The sequence below is a fragment of the Sapajus apella genome, unplaced genomic scaffold, assembly GCF_009761245.1.
Source record: "Sapajus apella isolate SASKATOON/1434 unplaced genomic scaffold, GSC_monkey_1.0 scaffold136, whole genome shotgun sequence".
Taxonomy (NCBI): domain Eukaryota; kingdom Metazoa; phylum Chordata; class Mammalia; order Primates; family Cebidae; genus Sapajus; species Sapajus apella.
Genome location: NW_022437076.1, coordinates 1,052,346 through 1,069,656, shown reverse-complemented (window position 1 = coordinate 1,069,656; position 17,311 = coordinate 1,052,346). Strand labels below are relative to the sequence as shown.

General features: G+C 45.3%; 1 protein-coding gene across 5 annotated transcripts in view; it reads left to right on the top strand.

Annotated features, from left to right (window-relative positions):
- The window catches only part of VPS53 (VPS53 subunit of GARP complex), a 166,638-nt gene that overhangs the window by 89,044 nt on the left and 60,283 nt on the right, over positions 1–17,311 (top strand). For 4 of the 5 annotated variants that reach the window (XM_032263449.1, XM_032263447.1, XM_032263450.1 and 1 more), the window contains 2 exons: positions 4,853–4,954; positions 12,614–12,708. In XM_032263449.1, the coding sequence (XP_032119340.1) occupies positions 4,853–4,954; positions 12,614–12,708 (197 nt within the window). The remainder of the gene's footprint in view (positions 1–4,852; positions 4,955–12,613; positions 12,709–17,311) is intronic. The other variant, XM_032263448.1, reaches the window with a different exon arrangement.

The window sequence follows — 17,311 nt, the reverse complement described above, 5'->3', positions numbered from 1 at the left end:
AGACTGTTCTACCTCAGATCATCAGGCACTGGATTCTCATAGGACTGCGCCACCTAGATCCCTCACGTGAACAGTTCACAACAGGGTTTGCCCTCCTGTGAGACTGTAATGCAGAGCTCAGGTAGTCAGGCTCGCTCACCTGCTGCTGACCTCATGCTGTGCAGCCTGGTTGCTAACAGGCCATGGACTTGTGGCCTAGGGGTGGAGGACTCCGGCCTGCTCCATCGTATGGCCCCAGTATAATCTAGTGGAATCGCCGTCGTACATGTGGCCTATCATGGTTGGAAACATGATGTGGCGCATGACTGCGTGCCTCACGCCTGACATCCATGCCGTCATCTCATCCTCACGCCAGCCAGACCAGGAGGGCATTCCTGTCCCTTCACATTGTAGACAGGAGAACTGAGGCACCCCTGTGGTAGAACCTGGACCCAGATCTGCCAGATTCGGAGACTGTGCCACTCCACGAGGGTACCTCATCTCAGTTCAGGGTGGACTCGAACCAAGGTCTGTCGCGTCCGGAGCCTGTGCCCTTGCCACTCCATGAGGGTGCTCCATCTCAGTTCGGGGCAACTTCAGCCACACAATTGCTTGGGCCATAGAGTGAGTGTTCCTTCACTCCTTTCATTCCTTTGCCCTCGTTCTCACTCTCTCATCAAACACTCTTGTTGGCTCTGCCTCCTAACTATGCCCCAAATCAGATAGACACTTTTTTCTATCCTACACCACCAGCTTAGTCTGGATCCCCATCAGCCCTTTCCTGGAACACTGTAGCAGCCTCTTAAATTGGTTGTCTTCTGTCATTGTAATCCATTCTCCCACAGCAGTGGAATATTCTTAAAATCCAAATTAGATCACATCACTTCCCTGTTTACAACCACCAATGACTATCGAGTTGGAATGAGAAGAAAATGGACCCTTACCATGGCCCACAAAAGGTGATGTGGTTGGGCTTCTGCCACCCCATTACCTTATGCCCCCACCTTCCCTTCTGTCCCTCAGACTCACCACGATCTTTCCAGTGTCCCGCCGGGTCCTCCCATTGAGAACACTGTTCCTTGGGTTTTGCCTGAGCAGCTCCTTCTTCAGCTCAGCCATCACCTCCTCAGAGGCCTTTGCTGACTACCCCATAAGTAGAAGCACTTTCCCACCCTCATCCCCAGCTCATCCTACTCCATGAGTTTTCCTGTCACCACTGCAGTGCCTCCTCTCTAATCTGCCTTACTCACCTGCGTCCCTGGTGTACCCGAGGGTGCCTGGAACAGAGTAGATGCTCAGAACATCATCACTGAGTGAGCAGACACGTGCTGTTCCCTGCACCTAGAGAGATCTGTCCACCCTCCACCCTCCTCCTCCCTCCCTCAGATGTTACAGAGTAGATGCTCAGAACATCATTGCTCAGTGAGCACAAACACGTGCTGTTCCGTGCACCTAGGGAGATCTGTCCACCCTCCACCCTCCTCCTCCCTCCCTCAGATGTTACAGAGTAAATGCTCAGAACATCATTGTTCAGTGAGCACAGACACGTGCTATTCCCTGCACCTAGAGAGATCTGTCTACCTCACTCTCCGCCTCCCCTCACATGTTGAACTCAGAGGCATCCTTCAGCTCTTGCTCATGTTCTTTCTTTAGGGAAGTCTTCATGGCCCTCTTTTGCGTGCTTCTTTAACAACTACTTTTCCTCCCTGGCTCGTCTCACCTGTTTGTGTGACTTGGATTGAAGGCTGTCTCCCCAGCAGACTCTGATCTCCATGAGGCTGAGGCTGCCTGTCTTGCTCACTGCTCTGCTCCTAGGGCCCAGCACAGCTGTTTGTTGAATCGATGAGTGGAGGAATCAGTCACTTTTCCTGTACTAACTTGGTCCACACGTGGAATGTATGTGCCATAAATGAGTGAACCAGGAGCTCCTTGGGGGTCCACGACTCCCCTCATTTCGTCAGAATGTTAATAGAGGTTGGCCTGATGGCTCTTGCCTGTAATCCCAGTGTTTTGAGAGGCTGAGACAGATGGATTGCGTCAGGTCAGGAGTTTGAGACCAATCCCGGCAACATGGCAAAACCCATTTCTACAAAAAATACAAAAATTAGTTGGGTGTGGTGATGAGCCTGTAGTGCCAGCTACTTGGGGAGGCTGAGGTTGGCAGGATCCCTTGAGCCTGTGAGGTCAAAGCTGCAGTGAGCTGTGCTCACACTGCTGCAGTTCAGGTTGGGTGACAGAGTGGGACTCTGTCTAAAAAACGAAACAAACAAAAAAAAAATGCCAATGGAGACAGACTGTTGAAATAGGGAGGAGAGCTTGGGAGGCTGCTGGCCCCGTGACGCTGAGCGAGCCCCGCACTCACACGACCTCCAATGGTGCCCAGTATGCTCCACTTCTTCCTCTTGGTCCGTTTTCTTGATGCCTTGCACCAGAGGGAGTAGAGCCCAGGAACATCCTCAGCCCGCTTCACTGACATCTGCTTTCTGCCATGATTTCCAGTAACACGTTATGTTTTAAAATGAGGCCCACCTTACGTAATTGTGAGGTGCTGTTATCAACCCAGTAGACTCAGCAATAGATGAGGAACATTTAGCTCAAAAATCCAAATTCTTTGTCTGCCACTGAATGATTTTGAACAAAGCTTTTAACTTTGGTTAGCTGACTTGCTTTTCACATCTACCAAGGACCAGAAGACAGAGTCATAGTGACTCAGCTCAACAGCATAACCCCAGAGCCCACTGTTAAGCCAGTGGAGTCAGGAATCTAATGCTGTTAATTAATTTATTTTTTTTATGGTTGTTGAAGATTGAGCTTGGTAGATTCCTTTTCTTACTGTTCTTCTCTCTAAAATAGCAGCCCTTAGGAAGACAACTCAAGCTTAGAAATACTGCTTTCTGAAAAAAGCTGTAAGTTTATAAGGATGTTTTTTCTGTCATATCAGGTAAAGAAGCCAGAGTTTGGAACGTGCAAATTTGAAATACTTGCTTGGGTGTTAGACCATATTGTTTCTCACCAGGATACCACAGCAGTCATCGTCTTACTAATGATTGCCTCGAGCTAATGCAGTCATCACGCGGCTCCGTCATGCACTGAGGCTGTGTCCATCCACATAAATTGCATCCAGGTGTTTTGGCCCACAAGCAAGTAGTTTAAATGACTATAAGCGGAATTGTCTTAAAACAAAAACCAGATGCAGGTGTAGTGTTTTTGTCTAAGGTTTTTTTATTTATTTGCTTAATTTTTAAATTTATTTTTTGAGATGGAGTCTCGCTCTGTCACCCAGGCTGGAGTGCAGTGGTACCATCTCCACTCTCTGCAGCCTCCACCTCCCAGGTTCAAGTGATTCTCCTGTCTCAGCCTCCTGAGTAGCAAGGATTGCAGGCACCCACCACCATGCTGCTAGTTTTGGTATTTTTAATAAAGATGTGGTTTCACCATATTGGCCAGGCTAGTCTCAAACTCCTGACCTCAAGTGACCTGCCTGCCTTGGCCTCCCAAAGTGCTGGGACTACAGGCATGAGCCACCATACCCGGCCTTTGTGTAAGTTTTGTTTTTGTTTTTTTGTTTGTAATATCTTTAGGTGATGTCCTGGCACTTGGCAAAGTCATTCACACTATAGTCCATCTGCTGTCCCTTTTGGCTTAGAGATTAATTCAGGTTGACCCACCGGTATTGGCTAAAATATCAAGCACACTTCGAAACTCCCTCTCCACCTAACTTCTTGTCTCTGGAGAGCCATGCCTTACCCCATTCCCTCATCCTCAGCACCAAGAATTCCTCTTTTCTATTTGTGCAGTTGGCCTCTTTTCTACCAAAGCCTTCAGCTCCCAGGCATAACAATATCCCTAGGTGAAAATGGTAAAGAAATTCCAGAGAGCTGCCTTGATTCTGTAGTTGTACTGAAGTTAGCATCATCAGTGACCCTTATGTATATCATGTGCTGCTTCTTGGGTTTCACATTTGAGCCTTCAGATAGTCCTGTGACTACACCCTCATTCGGCAGATGAAGTCACTGTGGCTCAGAGAAGCTGGTGATATGGCCAGTGCAGCACAGTCGGAGCTACACCAAGGCCACGGGCACGTCTCCTCCAGCTGTCCCGTGAGCCCTGGTTCCTCTCAGGGCCATGTTTTCAAATAGCTATGATATGGCCAGTGCAGCACAGTCAGAGCTACACCAAGGCCACTGCCACGGCCACGTCTCCTCCAGCTGTCCCATGAGCCCTGGTTCCACTCAGGGCCGTGTTTTCAAATAGTCATATTTGGAAGCTGAAAAGTAGATTTTCTCAAGGAGTTGTGGTTGTTGTAATGGAGCTTACTTGGGAAGAGTCGTCTGTTAATCTAGAACGCATGAGATTAGCTTTGTAGTTTGTTCTTGCATTCACATCCATCTGGCACTTTGATTCATTTCTATTTATTGAGGACCTGCTACATGCTAGGCACCAGGATAGGATGGGGAACAAGAAAGACATAATCTCTGCCATCATGGAGGCAGAAAAAAAAAAGACAAATGGGTAATTGCAGTATTTTAATAAATGTCTGGGCAGGGGACATGTAGCACAGTTTGGGAACACGTCAGGGACATCTAACCCAAATGTGACAGATGGGAAAGGCTCCCCAGCAGAAGGGGCTTCTAATTTGAAGACTGAAGGATGCGTAAGATTAGAGTTGGGGCAGGGTGGTGAGGGAGGTTTCAGGAAGACGGAAGGGCAGTGTGAAGGCCTGGGGGTAAGCATGTGGTCGGTGTTGCCTCAGTTCTTTACTGGATCAGAGTTCATGACTTAGCTCTTGGAGACACCTGGAAAAAGTGGATCAATGGCGAAGGCTGTTGAATATGCTCAGAAAATACTTCTCTTTCTTATATCTACCTAACAGAAAAAGCTTGAGTCTCCACCCACTTCTACCAATCCCTTCCTGGAAGATGAGCCAACACCAGAGATGGAGGAACTGGCAATGGAGAAAGGAGATTTAGATCAAGTAAGTCTGGTTTGCGTCACCATGGGTAACCTATCTGATGTGTGCTTCTGAAAATGGGTCCGCTTGCTCCTGATATGATCCTTTGGCTCCTGGCCACATTCAGAGATGACAGCTCTGGTGGTCGTTATAGAAGACCCTTATCTGAAAGTGCGTTTAGAAAACTCCGTGAAAGGGCAGACTTTCCTGCCCCATAGCTCTGTGCCTGAAGAGCCCGCCACCAGGACACACACAAGCTTTATGAGCCACTGCAGTGGGGCCAGAAGAGTTCCACTCTGTCTCATTCAGCGTCTCCTGAGCTTGTGAGCTTGGTTTTGCGTTTTACTCTCGTCTGGTATGGTGATGATGTGAGAGTCTGAGCGATTCTCAGGAAGCTAGTGGCACCATCGGCTGGGAGAGGCTTCCATGCAGTGTAAGCCGATCACTTTAGAGTTGGAAATACAAGGTGACCAGTGGCATATTTGGAGAACTAATTTTCAGAGCACACTAGCACTTTCATTTCCTTTGGATGTTTCTGTCCAAGTCTAAATTTCCTCTCCCTTCATCCTACAGAATGCTGTTTTTGTTTCACTGCCATTTTATGACAAGGGAGGTTAGAGCAATAAATCAGAGCTTTTCCTTTCTGGATTAGTGATCCCTCTTTTTAATTTTCTACACTTGGCTGCTGGAGGATTATTTTATGGTATTGTTTTGCTCCAGACACCAACAAAAGTGAGGCTGGCTGGGAGGACCAGCATTGGGAAACCTGTACCTATACACTTAGCAGCTTGCCCGCTTTCATTCCCAGCACGGTGAGGGCAGGAGCCAGGAGAGCAGAACTCCAGGAGCAGCTCTGAAATGATGCAATACAGTGTCTGGTCCATCGATTGAATGATTGCAATGAAAGGAATACCTCATGCTTTTATAGTGCTTTGCAGTTTTAAATTCTTTTACACGCCTTATTTCATCTTCACAATTCTTGCCTCTTACTTTATAGGTGATGAAACTTTAGCTCGGAGAGGTTAAGTGATTGACCCAGGGTTGCATAGTTAGGAAGTGGAGGAGCTTAAACTGGAAGCCAGGCTTCAGTGTCAGAAACTCGAATTCCTTTCCCAGTGCTATTTTGTTTATGACTCACGTCTCATTCAGGAGTGGAGGATATAGAAATAAATCTCAGGAATAGAAGTAAATGAACAAAACTGATGGGACATCTTAAGGAGGCGTTATCCAAGAGATGTGTATGTAGAAGTAGGTGCAGTTTATTTGAAGCCATCATAGTATTGACTGGCATGGGAGAAAACAGACATTTCCTCTAACTAATTAAATGCAGTTCTCACATTTCTGGGAGCAGAGACTAGGGTGGGAAGAAGGCTGTGGGTGTAGAGCTCATTCTTCTGCCATGCCCTCCTCTGACACTGGGCCAGCTGCACCTGTGAGCATTGTTCTTGCAGGAGAGCCATTTGCAGAGCCCTGATGTCTCACCAGTGCCAGCAGCTGCCATGGTCGTGTCCAAAATGGTGCAGTTAAACGCTCAGATACTTGTAGTGTTGCCAGGAATAGTTATTCCTTTTGCTAGTTATCTCTGGATGTTATTAAATTGGATTAAGATAGAGAGGCCCCATTCCTTACAAAATCAGTTTTGCCAGGTGAAGTATGATTTTCCTTTTTCTTGTAACTTTTTCCTCATATGGAAGCTTGATGTTACTGGTGTAAGGACCAAGACCTGCTCATTCTGAGAACACAGAAGCCTGACACCTGACAGATATGTGGGGTAAAGCAGAGCCATGTGCTGGGAAAATGCCGGACTCTGGTCGGCTGTTAACTGACCGACCATGTGACTTCAGGCTGGTTATTTTCTCTCTTTAGACTTCCCTAGTTGGTCTTTAGTAAGAGCTCATGGTTTTCAAACTGTATTCCTCGGTGCCCATCAGGTGTCGCTGTGAAGCTAGGAGGAGAGCAGGGACCTAGGTCCCTGAGATCGGAGCAGTTTTATTTTGAGTCATTTTGTATTGTGGGCTTTCAGATAAAATTTCTTTTCAACCAGGGGTTTTATGTCATTAAAAAAAAAAAAAAAAAACTGACCTGGCCTGGTGGCTCACGCCCATAACCCCCGTACTTTAGGAGGCCGAGGTGGGCAAATCACTTGAGATCAGAAGTTCGCAACCAGCCTGGCCAATGTGGTGAAACCCCATCTCTACTAAAAATACAAAATTAAGTGGGTGTGGTGGCGCATGCCTGTAATCCCAGCTACTCAGGAGGCTGAGGCGGGAGAATCACTTAAACCCGGGAGGCGAAGGTTGCAGTGAGCCGAGATTGCACCACTGCACTCCAGCCTGGGAGACAGAGTGAGATTCCATCTCAAAAAAAAAAAAAAACTAAACTAAACCCCTGATCTAGCTGATCCACCCACCATTTCATGGGCTATTACTCATTAGTAATAAAACTTACACACCAGTGACTAATGCTTCCACCCATGCCATCCCTGACCTCCTGCTGCCTCATTGGCCTGGCCTTACTTATGGCTGAGGTAGGCGCCCAGGGTCTCCCTCTTCTCATAGTGGGGTGGACAACAAGAGCAAGAGCCCTGTGGGTTGGGGGAGGGATCCACCAGGTGTTAGTGGCGAAATCAGCCAGAGGTAGTTAGAGGGAAGGTCCCTACCAGTTCGTGGGTGACCTGACCCATTACATTGCTGCAGTCAGTAGCATTTGGCCCTCAAGGTAAGGGTCACTCCCTGCTCACCACTGCAGTTTACGCCTGGCTGCTGAGAAGAGAGAGTGAACTTGAAAAAAGCTATTTAGTTTACAAAAGGCCCTGAGTAATCAGTTGCCAGGATATTGCCAGTGATTAAAAAATGACATCTGAAAGGGGACTGAGGGGTACCGAAAGTATAAAAGAAAGGAGAAGAAATAACAAATTTCTGGTTTTAAAATGTACCCTTCTGGTGATCCGCACAGTTAGATTTAATCTGTTTACATTGGGTAGCAATAAAAGGAAATGGGAGCAGCTGCAGACCTCCTCACTGTGACAACAGTAACCTTTTATTATTCCATCAAACTCTGGGAGGAAATAGCTTAAGCATCTGCAGATTTTGGACAGAATTCACATACTCAGAAACGCAGCCTCAACCTACTGCTAAACGACTTAGCGTCATGTTGAAGCTGAGAATCAACCCTCTGGGGAGTTGCCTGGTGCAAAGGGAGATGCCAGCCAAAATTCCAGCACCTCCTATGTAAACTGAGCACATTCACAATGCAGCCGTAGGCAGGAGACAGCCCTGCAGGAAAAAAGTAAGAAGAAAGGAAACTTGAGGCAGTCCTTCCCGTTATTCCTCTCTTGCTTCAGCTCGCACTAAAAATGCTGCAAGAGGATCTGGGTGCTGTGGTTGTAGGGCTAGGGGTCCCTCCTCACTGCAGAAGAGTGCTGTTAGTGGGCAGGGCAGGGCAGGGCCACGTCATCTGCAGGTAGGGGTGCAACCCTGGCACTGCCTGGTCATGCAGCCTGAGTGTCCTGTGGGGCCTTATTACGGCAGGACCTGTGGCAGACGAATCAAGATGAGTGCCGTGGAATTATATAGCTGTTTTCTTATTTTCACTTAGAATCTGTATTTTATACTTACCAAATGAGCTCATGAGACTCATTCCAAATAGTTTCTTTCAAATCATACATCACTTCTGTGCATATGTAAAAGGAAAGTATAAGGAAAATAAATAGATTAAGATATTTCTAAAACTTCTTCACATGCAGGGCCCACATCTTCTGAACCACTTTTTTAAAAACTTTATGTTTGGAATAATTATGGGCTTATAAATTATAAACCTAGTACAGTGATGTACCGTGTACCAGTCTCCCAGCTTTCTCCAGAGGAACAGCTAAAATACGATAGTGCATCATCAAAACCAGGAAATCAATCAATCCAGACCCCTTCCCGTCTCCCAGCTTCCTCCAGGGAGACAGTTAACGTACTATAGTGCATCACCAAACCAGGAAATGGATCCAGACACCTTCCCATCTCCTAGCTTCCTCCAGGGGACAGTTAACATACTATAGTGCATCATCAAACCAGGAAGTGGATCCAACCCCTTCCATCTCCCAGCTTCCTCCAGGGGGACAGTTAACATTCTATAGTATATCATCAAACCAGGAAGTGGATCCAACCCTTCCATCTCCCAGCTTCCTCCAGGGGACAGTTAACGTACTATAGTGCATCACCAAACCAGGAAGTGGATCCAACCCTTCCATCTCCCAGCTTCTTCCAGGGGACAGTTAACGTACTATAGTGCATCACCAAACCAGGAAGTGGATCCAACCCTTCCATCTCCCAGCTTTCTCCAGGGGGGAAGTTAACGTACTATAGTGCATCATCAAACCAGGAAGTGGATCCAGACCCCTTCCCATCTCCCAGCTTCCTCCGGGGACAGTTAATAATGTCAAATGAAGAGAAAAGTTACAACGAGCTTGTAAATATCTTTCTTCTGGATTCAGCAACTGTTAACATTTTCCTATGTAACTATCATTTCCTCCCTACTCCCTCCACCTTTAGAACAATTTGTAAGTTCACTCATTTACCATAGATCAAAATCAGAAAATTTTACATCAGTACAGTAATATTATCTAATCTATAGACTTTTTAAGTCTATATACTTATCTATAGGCATTTTAAGTCTATAGATTAGATAGACATATAGATTATTAGATAGACATATAGATTAGATGGACTTATAGATTAGATAATCTATAGACATTTTAAGTCATTTTTCATAATGTAGCCATTTCAAAGTGATAAAATATTGTCCGTAGTTGGGAAAGTACACATAAATTAGTAAGTCTGTAAAAATACAAAATATACCTGTTCAAAATAAAAAAAAAAAGAAAAAACAAAAGCAGAAAATATACATGTTGATTTTTTTAAATGACAACATTCTGTATTATGTAAATTTCCATGTGTAATTACCAGAAGTTATCCTGCAGAATGTGAATTTTCTTCAAAAGAAAAAAAAAATTAAAAAATAACTATAATACCTATAATTATTATTTAATTAATAAAAAGATACCTGGTAGTAGTAGCCATGTTTTCCGAATCTAAAACCATAATATCTGGTCTTACAGAGTCAGACAAATCAAATTACATTTTTCTATTCACTTAAATCATCATTTGGAATCAGTAATAAAAAATAGATACTGACTTGGAAAAAAAAGGACAAATGGGTGAGGACCACTCCTCACAGTCCTCATCCTCCATCATAGAGCCTTCATCTCAAACTAATGGAAGTGCAGAAAAACTCCCAGGACATCTGCACTAGCGTGGAATTCTAGATCCAGCAGATTCAAGCCCAGTCAGCCAGTCTTATGTGGCCCGAGGCCCTGTGGGGGTCTTACTCTGAGGCCTGACTGTGGCAGTGGCTTCCAGATGATAAGAGTAAACAGTGGAGATGGTATTTATTCTTAGGAAGGACCAGAGTTTCTAGAAACCTTGCAAAAAATTAAAGACGTTGAACTCTTGGAAGGTGGAAAGGGAGGAGGGGCTGAGTACTAGGTTGAGTGAGTGTGTCTAAAGTTGACATTAAATTTTTGGTCATTTTTTTACAGATCAGTTTTTACAGTTGTTTTTAGCTATTGCAGTGTGTTATTTTAAAAAAACAGAAATAGGTAATTACCATTTTTGCCTGTCATTGGGGCTTAGCTCTTCCAGTATGTATTAAAATATATAAGCAGTTCAAGAGGGTAGATCTTATGTTAAGTATTTTTACCACAAGTAATAATAACAACAAGTAAAGGGGTGGGAGGGAGCTTGGGGAGGTGGTAGATACACATGGCCTTGGTGGTGGTGAGGGGTTCATGGGTGTTTACTTATTCTCAAACTCGTTAGGATACAGGTATTGATCGACTTACGACCTATACAACTTATGACCATTCGACTTTACGACCACAATCCCTAGCCACGACTGCTCCGCGTCTGGCAGCGCAAACGTTGCCCAGCTGGGCGTACGATAGTGTGGACCAGCTTCCAGCAACACTACCATCTCCGCGTGCATATAGCCTACTCAACTTACGACCAAATCGTGTTACGACCGGTCTGTCGGAACCATTCGTGGTCGTAAGTCGAGCACTGGCTGTATATACATTAAATATGTTGGCCTTTTAAAGTGTCAGTCATACCTCAGTAAAGTGGGGTTAAAAAAATAAGATCTGAGTAGTTCAATTTAACCAGTATGTTGTGGGTACAGTTTCCATACACACTATATTCTAGTACCAGCCCCAGCAAGGTGTGTTTGCCTCAGGGTCATTTCGTGGCCATTTGGCAATAGACAGAATTGACATTTTTTAGGAATAGAAAGTAACATGTAGGAAAATCTTTGCTTACTTTTTAATTTGGAAAGGAATTAAGTAGCAAATAGAGTTTTAAAATATTTGGCTGTCATATGACTTCTTTATCAGTGGCTTCCAAGTAACAATCTGGGAACCAGTGCTGGTCTAGTGTTACAGTGGCCTAAAGCAAAAAAAAAAAAAAAAAAAAAAAAAAGTAGACAGTATAGTGTGCCTGCCTGCTTCCCTCCCTCTGTGTGTGTATCTCTATCTCTTTCTCTCTCCCCTCTCTTTCTGTCCTTTTCCAGAAAGTACTGCCTATATGTTGCTATTTTATTCTTATAAGATTTGGGACATAAAATACTTTTTTCTGGCTGGGCACGATGCCTCATGCCTGTAATCCCAGCACTTTGGGAGGCCAAGGCAGGTGGATCACTTGAGGCCAGGAGTTCGAGACCAGCCAGGCCAACATGGCAAAACCCATCTCTACTTAAAAGACCAAAGTTAGCTGGCCGTAGTGGCACGTACCTGTAATCCCAGCTACTTAGGAGGCTCAGACACAAGAATCACTTAAGTCCAGAGGCACAGGTTGCAGTGAGCTGAGATGGCGCCACTGGACTTTAGCCTGAGCGACAGAGGGAGACTCTGTCTCAAAAAAACAAACCTATATATTTTTTTAGGAACTTGTGGTAAGAATAGAAAGTAGCAAAATAAAGGTAACAACCCTCTATTGGCTCTCCACCCTTCTTTTTGTTACATTTTCTTACTGATGAAATTCAAAACCTTCTGGGAACTATTGCAGGAAAATCATGATACAATAGAAAGAGTTGTAGAGTAAGAAAAGCAGACTTCTACATATGTCTTGGGGCAGGTTAGAGAGCCTCTGAGTCCTCATTTCTTGTGGTATAAGTAGTAGGGATACCTACATGAAGGGTTATTGTGAGGAACAGGTGATGTATTCGTTGGTATCAAAGTGGTTGGCCTATAGTAACAATCAGTAAGTGGAGGCTGTCAAAAATTGGATTGCGTGAAAGCACTTTATGAGTTCTAAAGCAGTGTACAAGTACAAGGTGCTGTTATTAGCCAGGATGTAAATTCTGGAAAACACCAGTCAGATAGATGATGACCAGCTCCAGATTCAAAATGCGTATGTTATCAGAGTAACACTAAGTCTTCCACAGTCCACAGCAAGCCAGTGATGCTAACAGAGCTGGTGTTTTGTTCACCTGCTGGGGTGAATCGTGAAGCCGACGTTTTCCCACTTCAATTACGTCGAGTACCCTTGTATTTTGAACTTTGAAATGATGTTTTTTAAAAAAATTCTTGAACATTTGCAAAGACCACTCAAGTATTGGGTTTATTTTTCTTTGTTTTTACAGCCAAAGAAGCCCAAAGCACCAGACAATCCATTTCATGGCATCGTTTCCAAGTGCTTCGAGCCTCATCTCTATGTGTACATCGAATCCCAGGATAAGTAAGTTAGGGGCATGCACTGTTTTCTGCCTGCATTTCTCGCGCCCAGGTCATGACTGGGTCTTAGAAGCGCACAGCTCCTTTCAGAGGCTGAAGGAGGGACGTGGCATGCCTGTGACCCTCCCCAGAAACCCATCTGGGATATTTTTACATCTTTTGAAGGTTATCATGAATTGTGTCTATAAACCTCAGGGCCTGAGTTTGCCCCTGATAAGGTCCCTATGGGTCCCAACACCTGCTTCCCACATGGATGTGGAGCCCTGACATACGTCAGCCTACAAAGCTTTACAGTGTCAGGCACTGGGTATTAAAGTCTAATCCCTCATGTTTATGTTTTCAAGTGTAATTTAGCCTTAGAAGAAGTTACCAAAATAGGACAAAAAATTCTCACATGCCCTCCGCAGAGAATGTTAACATCTTACATAACAACCACAGGTACCCAAATCAAGAAGGTAACACTGTCCCATTGAGGTCTCTTTTTCTGGTCCAGGACCCCGTAATCATGCATTTAGTTGTCAGATCTCTTTGGTCTTATCTCTTTTAATCTTGAGTAGTTCCTCATCTTTTCTTTTTTTTCTTTCCTTTTTTCTTCTTCTTTTTTTTTTTTTTTCCCTTCCCTTTCCTTTTTCTTCTTTTCTCTTCTTTTTTTTTGAGACAGGGTCTCACTGTGTCCCCAAGGCTGGAGTGCGGTGGTGAGTGGTGAGATCACGACTTATTGCATCCTCCATCTTCTGGACTCAAGCAGTCCTCCCACCTGTCTCCCAGGTAGCTGGGACTAAGGTGCACACTGCCACGCCTGGTTAATATTTCTATTTTTAGTAGAGTTGAGGTGTCCCTGTGTTGGCCAGGATAGTCTCAAATGATCCACCCACCTCAGCCTCCCAAAGTGTTGGGATTACAGGCATGAGCCACACTGCCTGGCCATTCTTCACCTTTTCTTTGTCTTTCATGACCTCAGTGCATACTGGCCAGGCATTTTGTACAGTGTCCTCAGTTTTCTTTTTTTCTTGATTAAATCCATTTTGGTCAAGAATACCATGAAAGTGTCATTGTATCCTCAGTGCATTGTGTCAGCAGGCACATCACATTGGTTTGTCCCGTTGTTGCTTTATTATTGCTTTAAGTGGTACCTGCTAACTTTCTTCACTGTGAAGTTACAGTTTTTCTCCTGGTAATTAATAAGTATGTTATGGGATGATACTATCTGAATATCCTGCTCTCATCAAACTTTTGCACACTCATTCGCATCCCTTGATGATTCATTCTGACCTGAAATATTGTTTCTTTAACATTTGCCAAATGTTGATTGTCTATTTTCATTATTTCTTCTACACTTACTAATTGGAGTTCTACTATATGGAAGAATTTTTCTCTTCCCCATTTGTTTATTAGTATGAACTCGTGGATTCTGATTTTATTCTATGGATCAGCTATATAGTATTATATATTATCTATACCATATTGCTTTTCACGTGACTGGGTGCGGTGGGCCACACCTGTAATCCCAGCACTTTGGGAGGCCAAGGTAGGAGAAGCTCTTGAGCCCAGGATTTGGAGACCAGCCTGGGGAACATAGTGAAACCGCATCTCTACAAATAACTTTTTAAATTAGCCAGGTGTAGTGGTGCATACCTGTAGTCCAGCTACTTGAGAGGCTGAGGTGGGAAAAGCTCTGGAGCCCAGGAGAAGGAGGCTGCAATGAGCCATTACTGTGCCACTGCACTCTAGCCTGGGGGACAGAGGCCTTGCCTCAAAATAAATAAATAAATAAATAACTAGCAAAATATAGTATATGCTTTTTACAAGCTTGTAGCCTGCAAAGATTTTCATGAAGCATCTTGCCGCAGCCAGGTTTCTTCCCTCCCACCCTCTTTTTAAAAAAATCCCAAAGACTCCAGACTAACAGCCGAAGAGTGTCTTTGTGTTCCAGTGTCCATTGTTTGTGTGAGGGGCCTTCGCCAAGGAGGAAGACTCCTCCTCGTCCCTGAGTCTTTGTCCACAACCAGAGTCACTCTTGAAGGCCCTTCCATGTTGGAAGGCAGGTTTTGGAAAGGTCAGAATTCTGGAGCAGGCCAAGATGGCTGGAGACAGACTGGCGTGGGCTCCCAGAGGAAGCCTTGTAGTCTAAAGAATGCACTTCGGAGGGACCAGAAGGTGGCTCACCCCAGGAGCATCGCAGAGCTGTGCAAACGTCCTGAGGGAATTTCTCTGGGAATGTATTTGGGTCCTGATTGCATTCCCCCCAACCTTTACAATGCTTCTATCATGGGTTAGCAGATTCCTATTTTCAGACATCTTTCAGGTAAACCATAAGATTAAGAGAATGTTTCAGGTAGAAACACCACATGGAACAATATGATTCACCTGCTTGATTGTATATACTGCTTCTGTGCTTTTCATGCCCAGTTACAAAGTGCTTCATATTAAAATCTCAGAAAATGAACTTGCCCAGTAGCTTCTCCATCGTCAGATGCAAGTCTCCTCACCAGCACCCCCCAGAAAAAGTTGCCTTGCCATCAGTTGCCTTGCAAAGGCCCAGTGGCGCCTCGCTCTCCACCCAGTGGGCCCGTATCCAGCAGGCACACGGAGGGACAGAGGTGACTACTGCCACTGCTCTGTCCCTGAGAGCACCCTGCCCTCTGCACTCACAAAGTTTCCCTCCAGGAAGTTACTGAGACACCCCTGAGGAGCAGGAACAAGGATTGATTATTTGCCTATTGGAGTCACAGGGCTTCAAGCAACACCCCCAGATGACTGTTTTCAACCAAAGCCCCATTTCTCTTAACCCAAGTTTTTAGTTTTAAAAGGCTTAAAAGGCCGGGCACATTGGCTTATGCCCGTAATCCCAGCACTTTGGGATTACAGGCCGAGGCAGACAGATTATGAGGTCAAGAAGTCGAGACCATCTTGGCTGACACAATGAAACTCCATCTCTACTAAAAACACAAAAAATTAGCCGGGTGTGGTGGGGCAAACCCACAGTCCCAGCAACTCGGGAGGCTGAGGCAGGAGAATTACTTGAACTAGGGAGGCAGAGGTTGCAGTGAGCCGAGGTCGCACCAGTGCACTCCAGACTGGGTGACAGAGAGAGACTCTGTCTCAAAAAAAAAAAAAAGGCTTAAAAGTTACTGGGTCCAGGGTTTATTTGTTTATTTTTGAGACAGGGTCTCACTGTGTCACCCAGGATGGAGTACAGAAAGGCATGATTAGGACTCATTGTAGCCTCAACCTCCCAAGGTTTCAGCAGTCCTTCCACCTCAGCCTCTCAAGTAGCTGGGACTACAGGCACACATTACCACACCCGGCTAATTTTTGTATTTTTTGTAGAAATGCAGTTTCACCATGTTACCCAAGCTGGTCTTGAACTCCTGGGCTCAAGCAGTCTGCCCACCTCCACTTCCCATTGTGCTGGGATTACAGGCGTGAGCCACCATGTCCAGCCAAGGTCCAGGGTTTAAAGCACATGTCAGAGATAGCCACATCCTTTCCCAAAACCTACCTGGTCTAAAGGGTCCTTTTTCTGAATCATTGTAATTCTGGCTTCCACTCTTCACATGGCCTTGATTTATATAAAATATATTTTGTTCAGGATACTTTTGGCAAAGAACCAGACCTCCCTTCCTTGGGGGCTCTCCATTTTCCTATGAAAAATGAAGTGCTGGCCGCTTCTGCTGTTTGGCCTCACTGGGATGTTTCTGCAGCTCTAGGGAAGTAGCAGAAACTGCACAGGCCGTGCTGCTGCTGCTCCAGAATAAACAGCAAGGACTGGAAGTAGAAAATAGAGTTTAAAGAACTCCGTGGGGGAGGAGGCAGGAGGTGGGTGGTCACTAGCAGATTTTGGGGGGAGGATGGAGGAGGTGGGGTGGTCACTAGCAGGTTGGAGGGAGGCAGGAGCAGGTTGGGTAAAGCTGTCCTTATGTGCTCTAAATGGCTTTCTCTGGTTATTTACGTGCAAAGAGGAGGTTAGTCTGTCTTCTGCTCTCCGGACGTAGTGATTCCCTTCAGCTGATGCTTGCAGGTGACTGCGTAGGCACTTTCTGCACTCCATTCTGCGACCTCCATCAGGGAAGCTACTGGTGACTCCCTATCTGCCCATTCTCCTAAGTTCCCTCTAATAACTTCTGTTAGAATAGAACCTGTGCTTTTCTAGAGCCTAGCGTCCATCTGTAAACAAGTTATCATTGTTTATTTTGAATTAATTTCAAGCTTACGGAAGAATTATAAGAATTATACATAGAGCACTTGTATAGCCTTGATCCAGATTCCTCATTAATGGTTATCTCCTGACACCCACATAATGCACAAACCCTACATGCTTTTTTCTTTTCTTTTTTCTTCCTTTCCCTTCCCTTCCCTTTCCTTCCCCTTTCCTTCCCCTTCCTTTTCCCATACCCTTCCCTTCCCATTCCCTTTCCTTCCCCTTTCCCTTCCCTTCCCCTTCCTTTTTCCATTCCCCTTCCCCTCCCTTCCCCTTCCCCTCCATTCCCTTCCCTTCCCCTTTCCCTTTCCCTTCCCCTTTCCCTCCCCTTCCCCTTCCCCTTCCCCTTCCCTTTCCCTTTCCCTTCCCTTCCCTTCCCTTCCCTTCCCTTCCCTTCCCTTCCCTT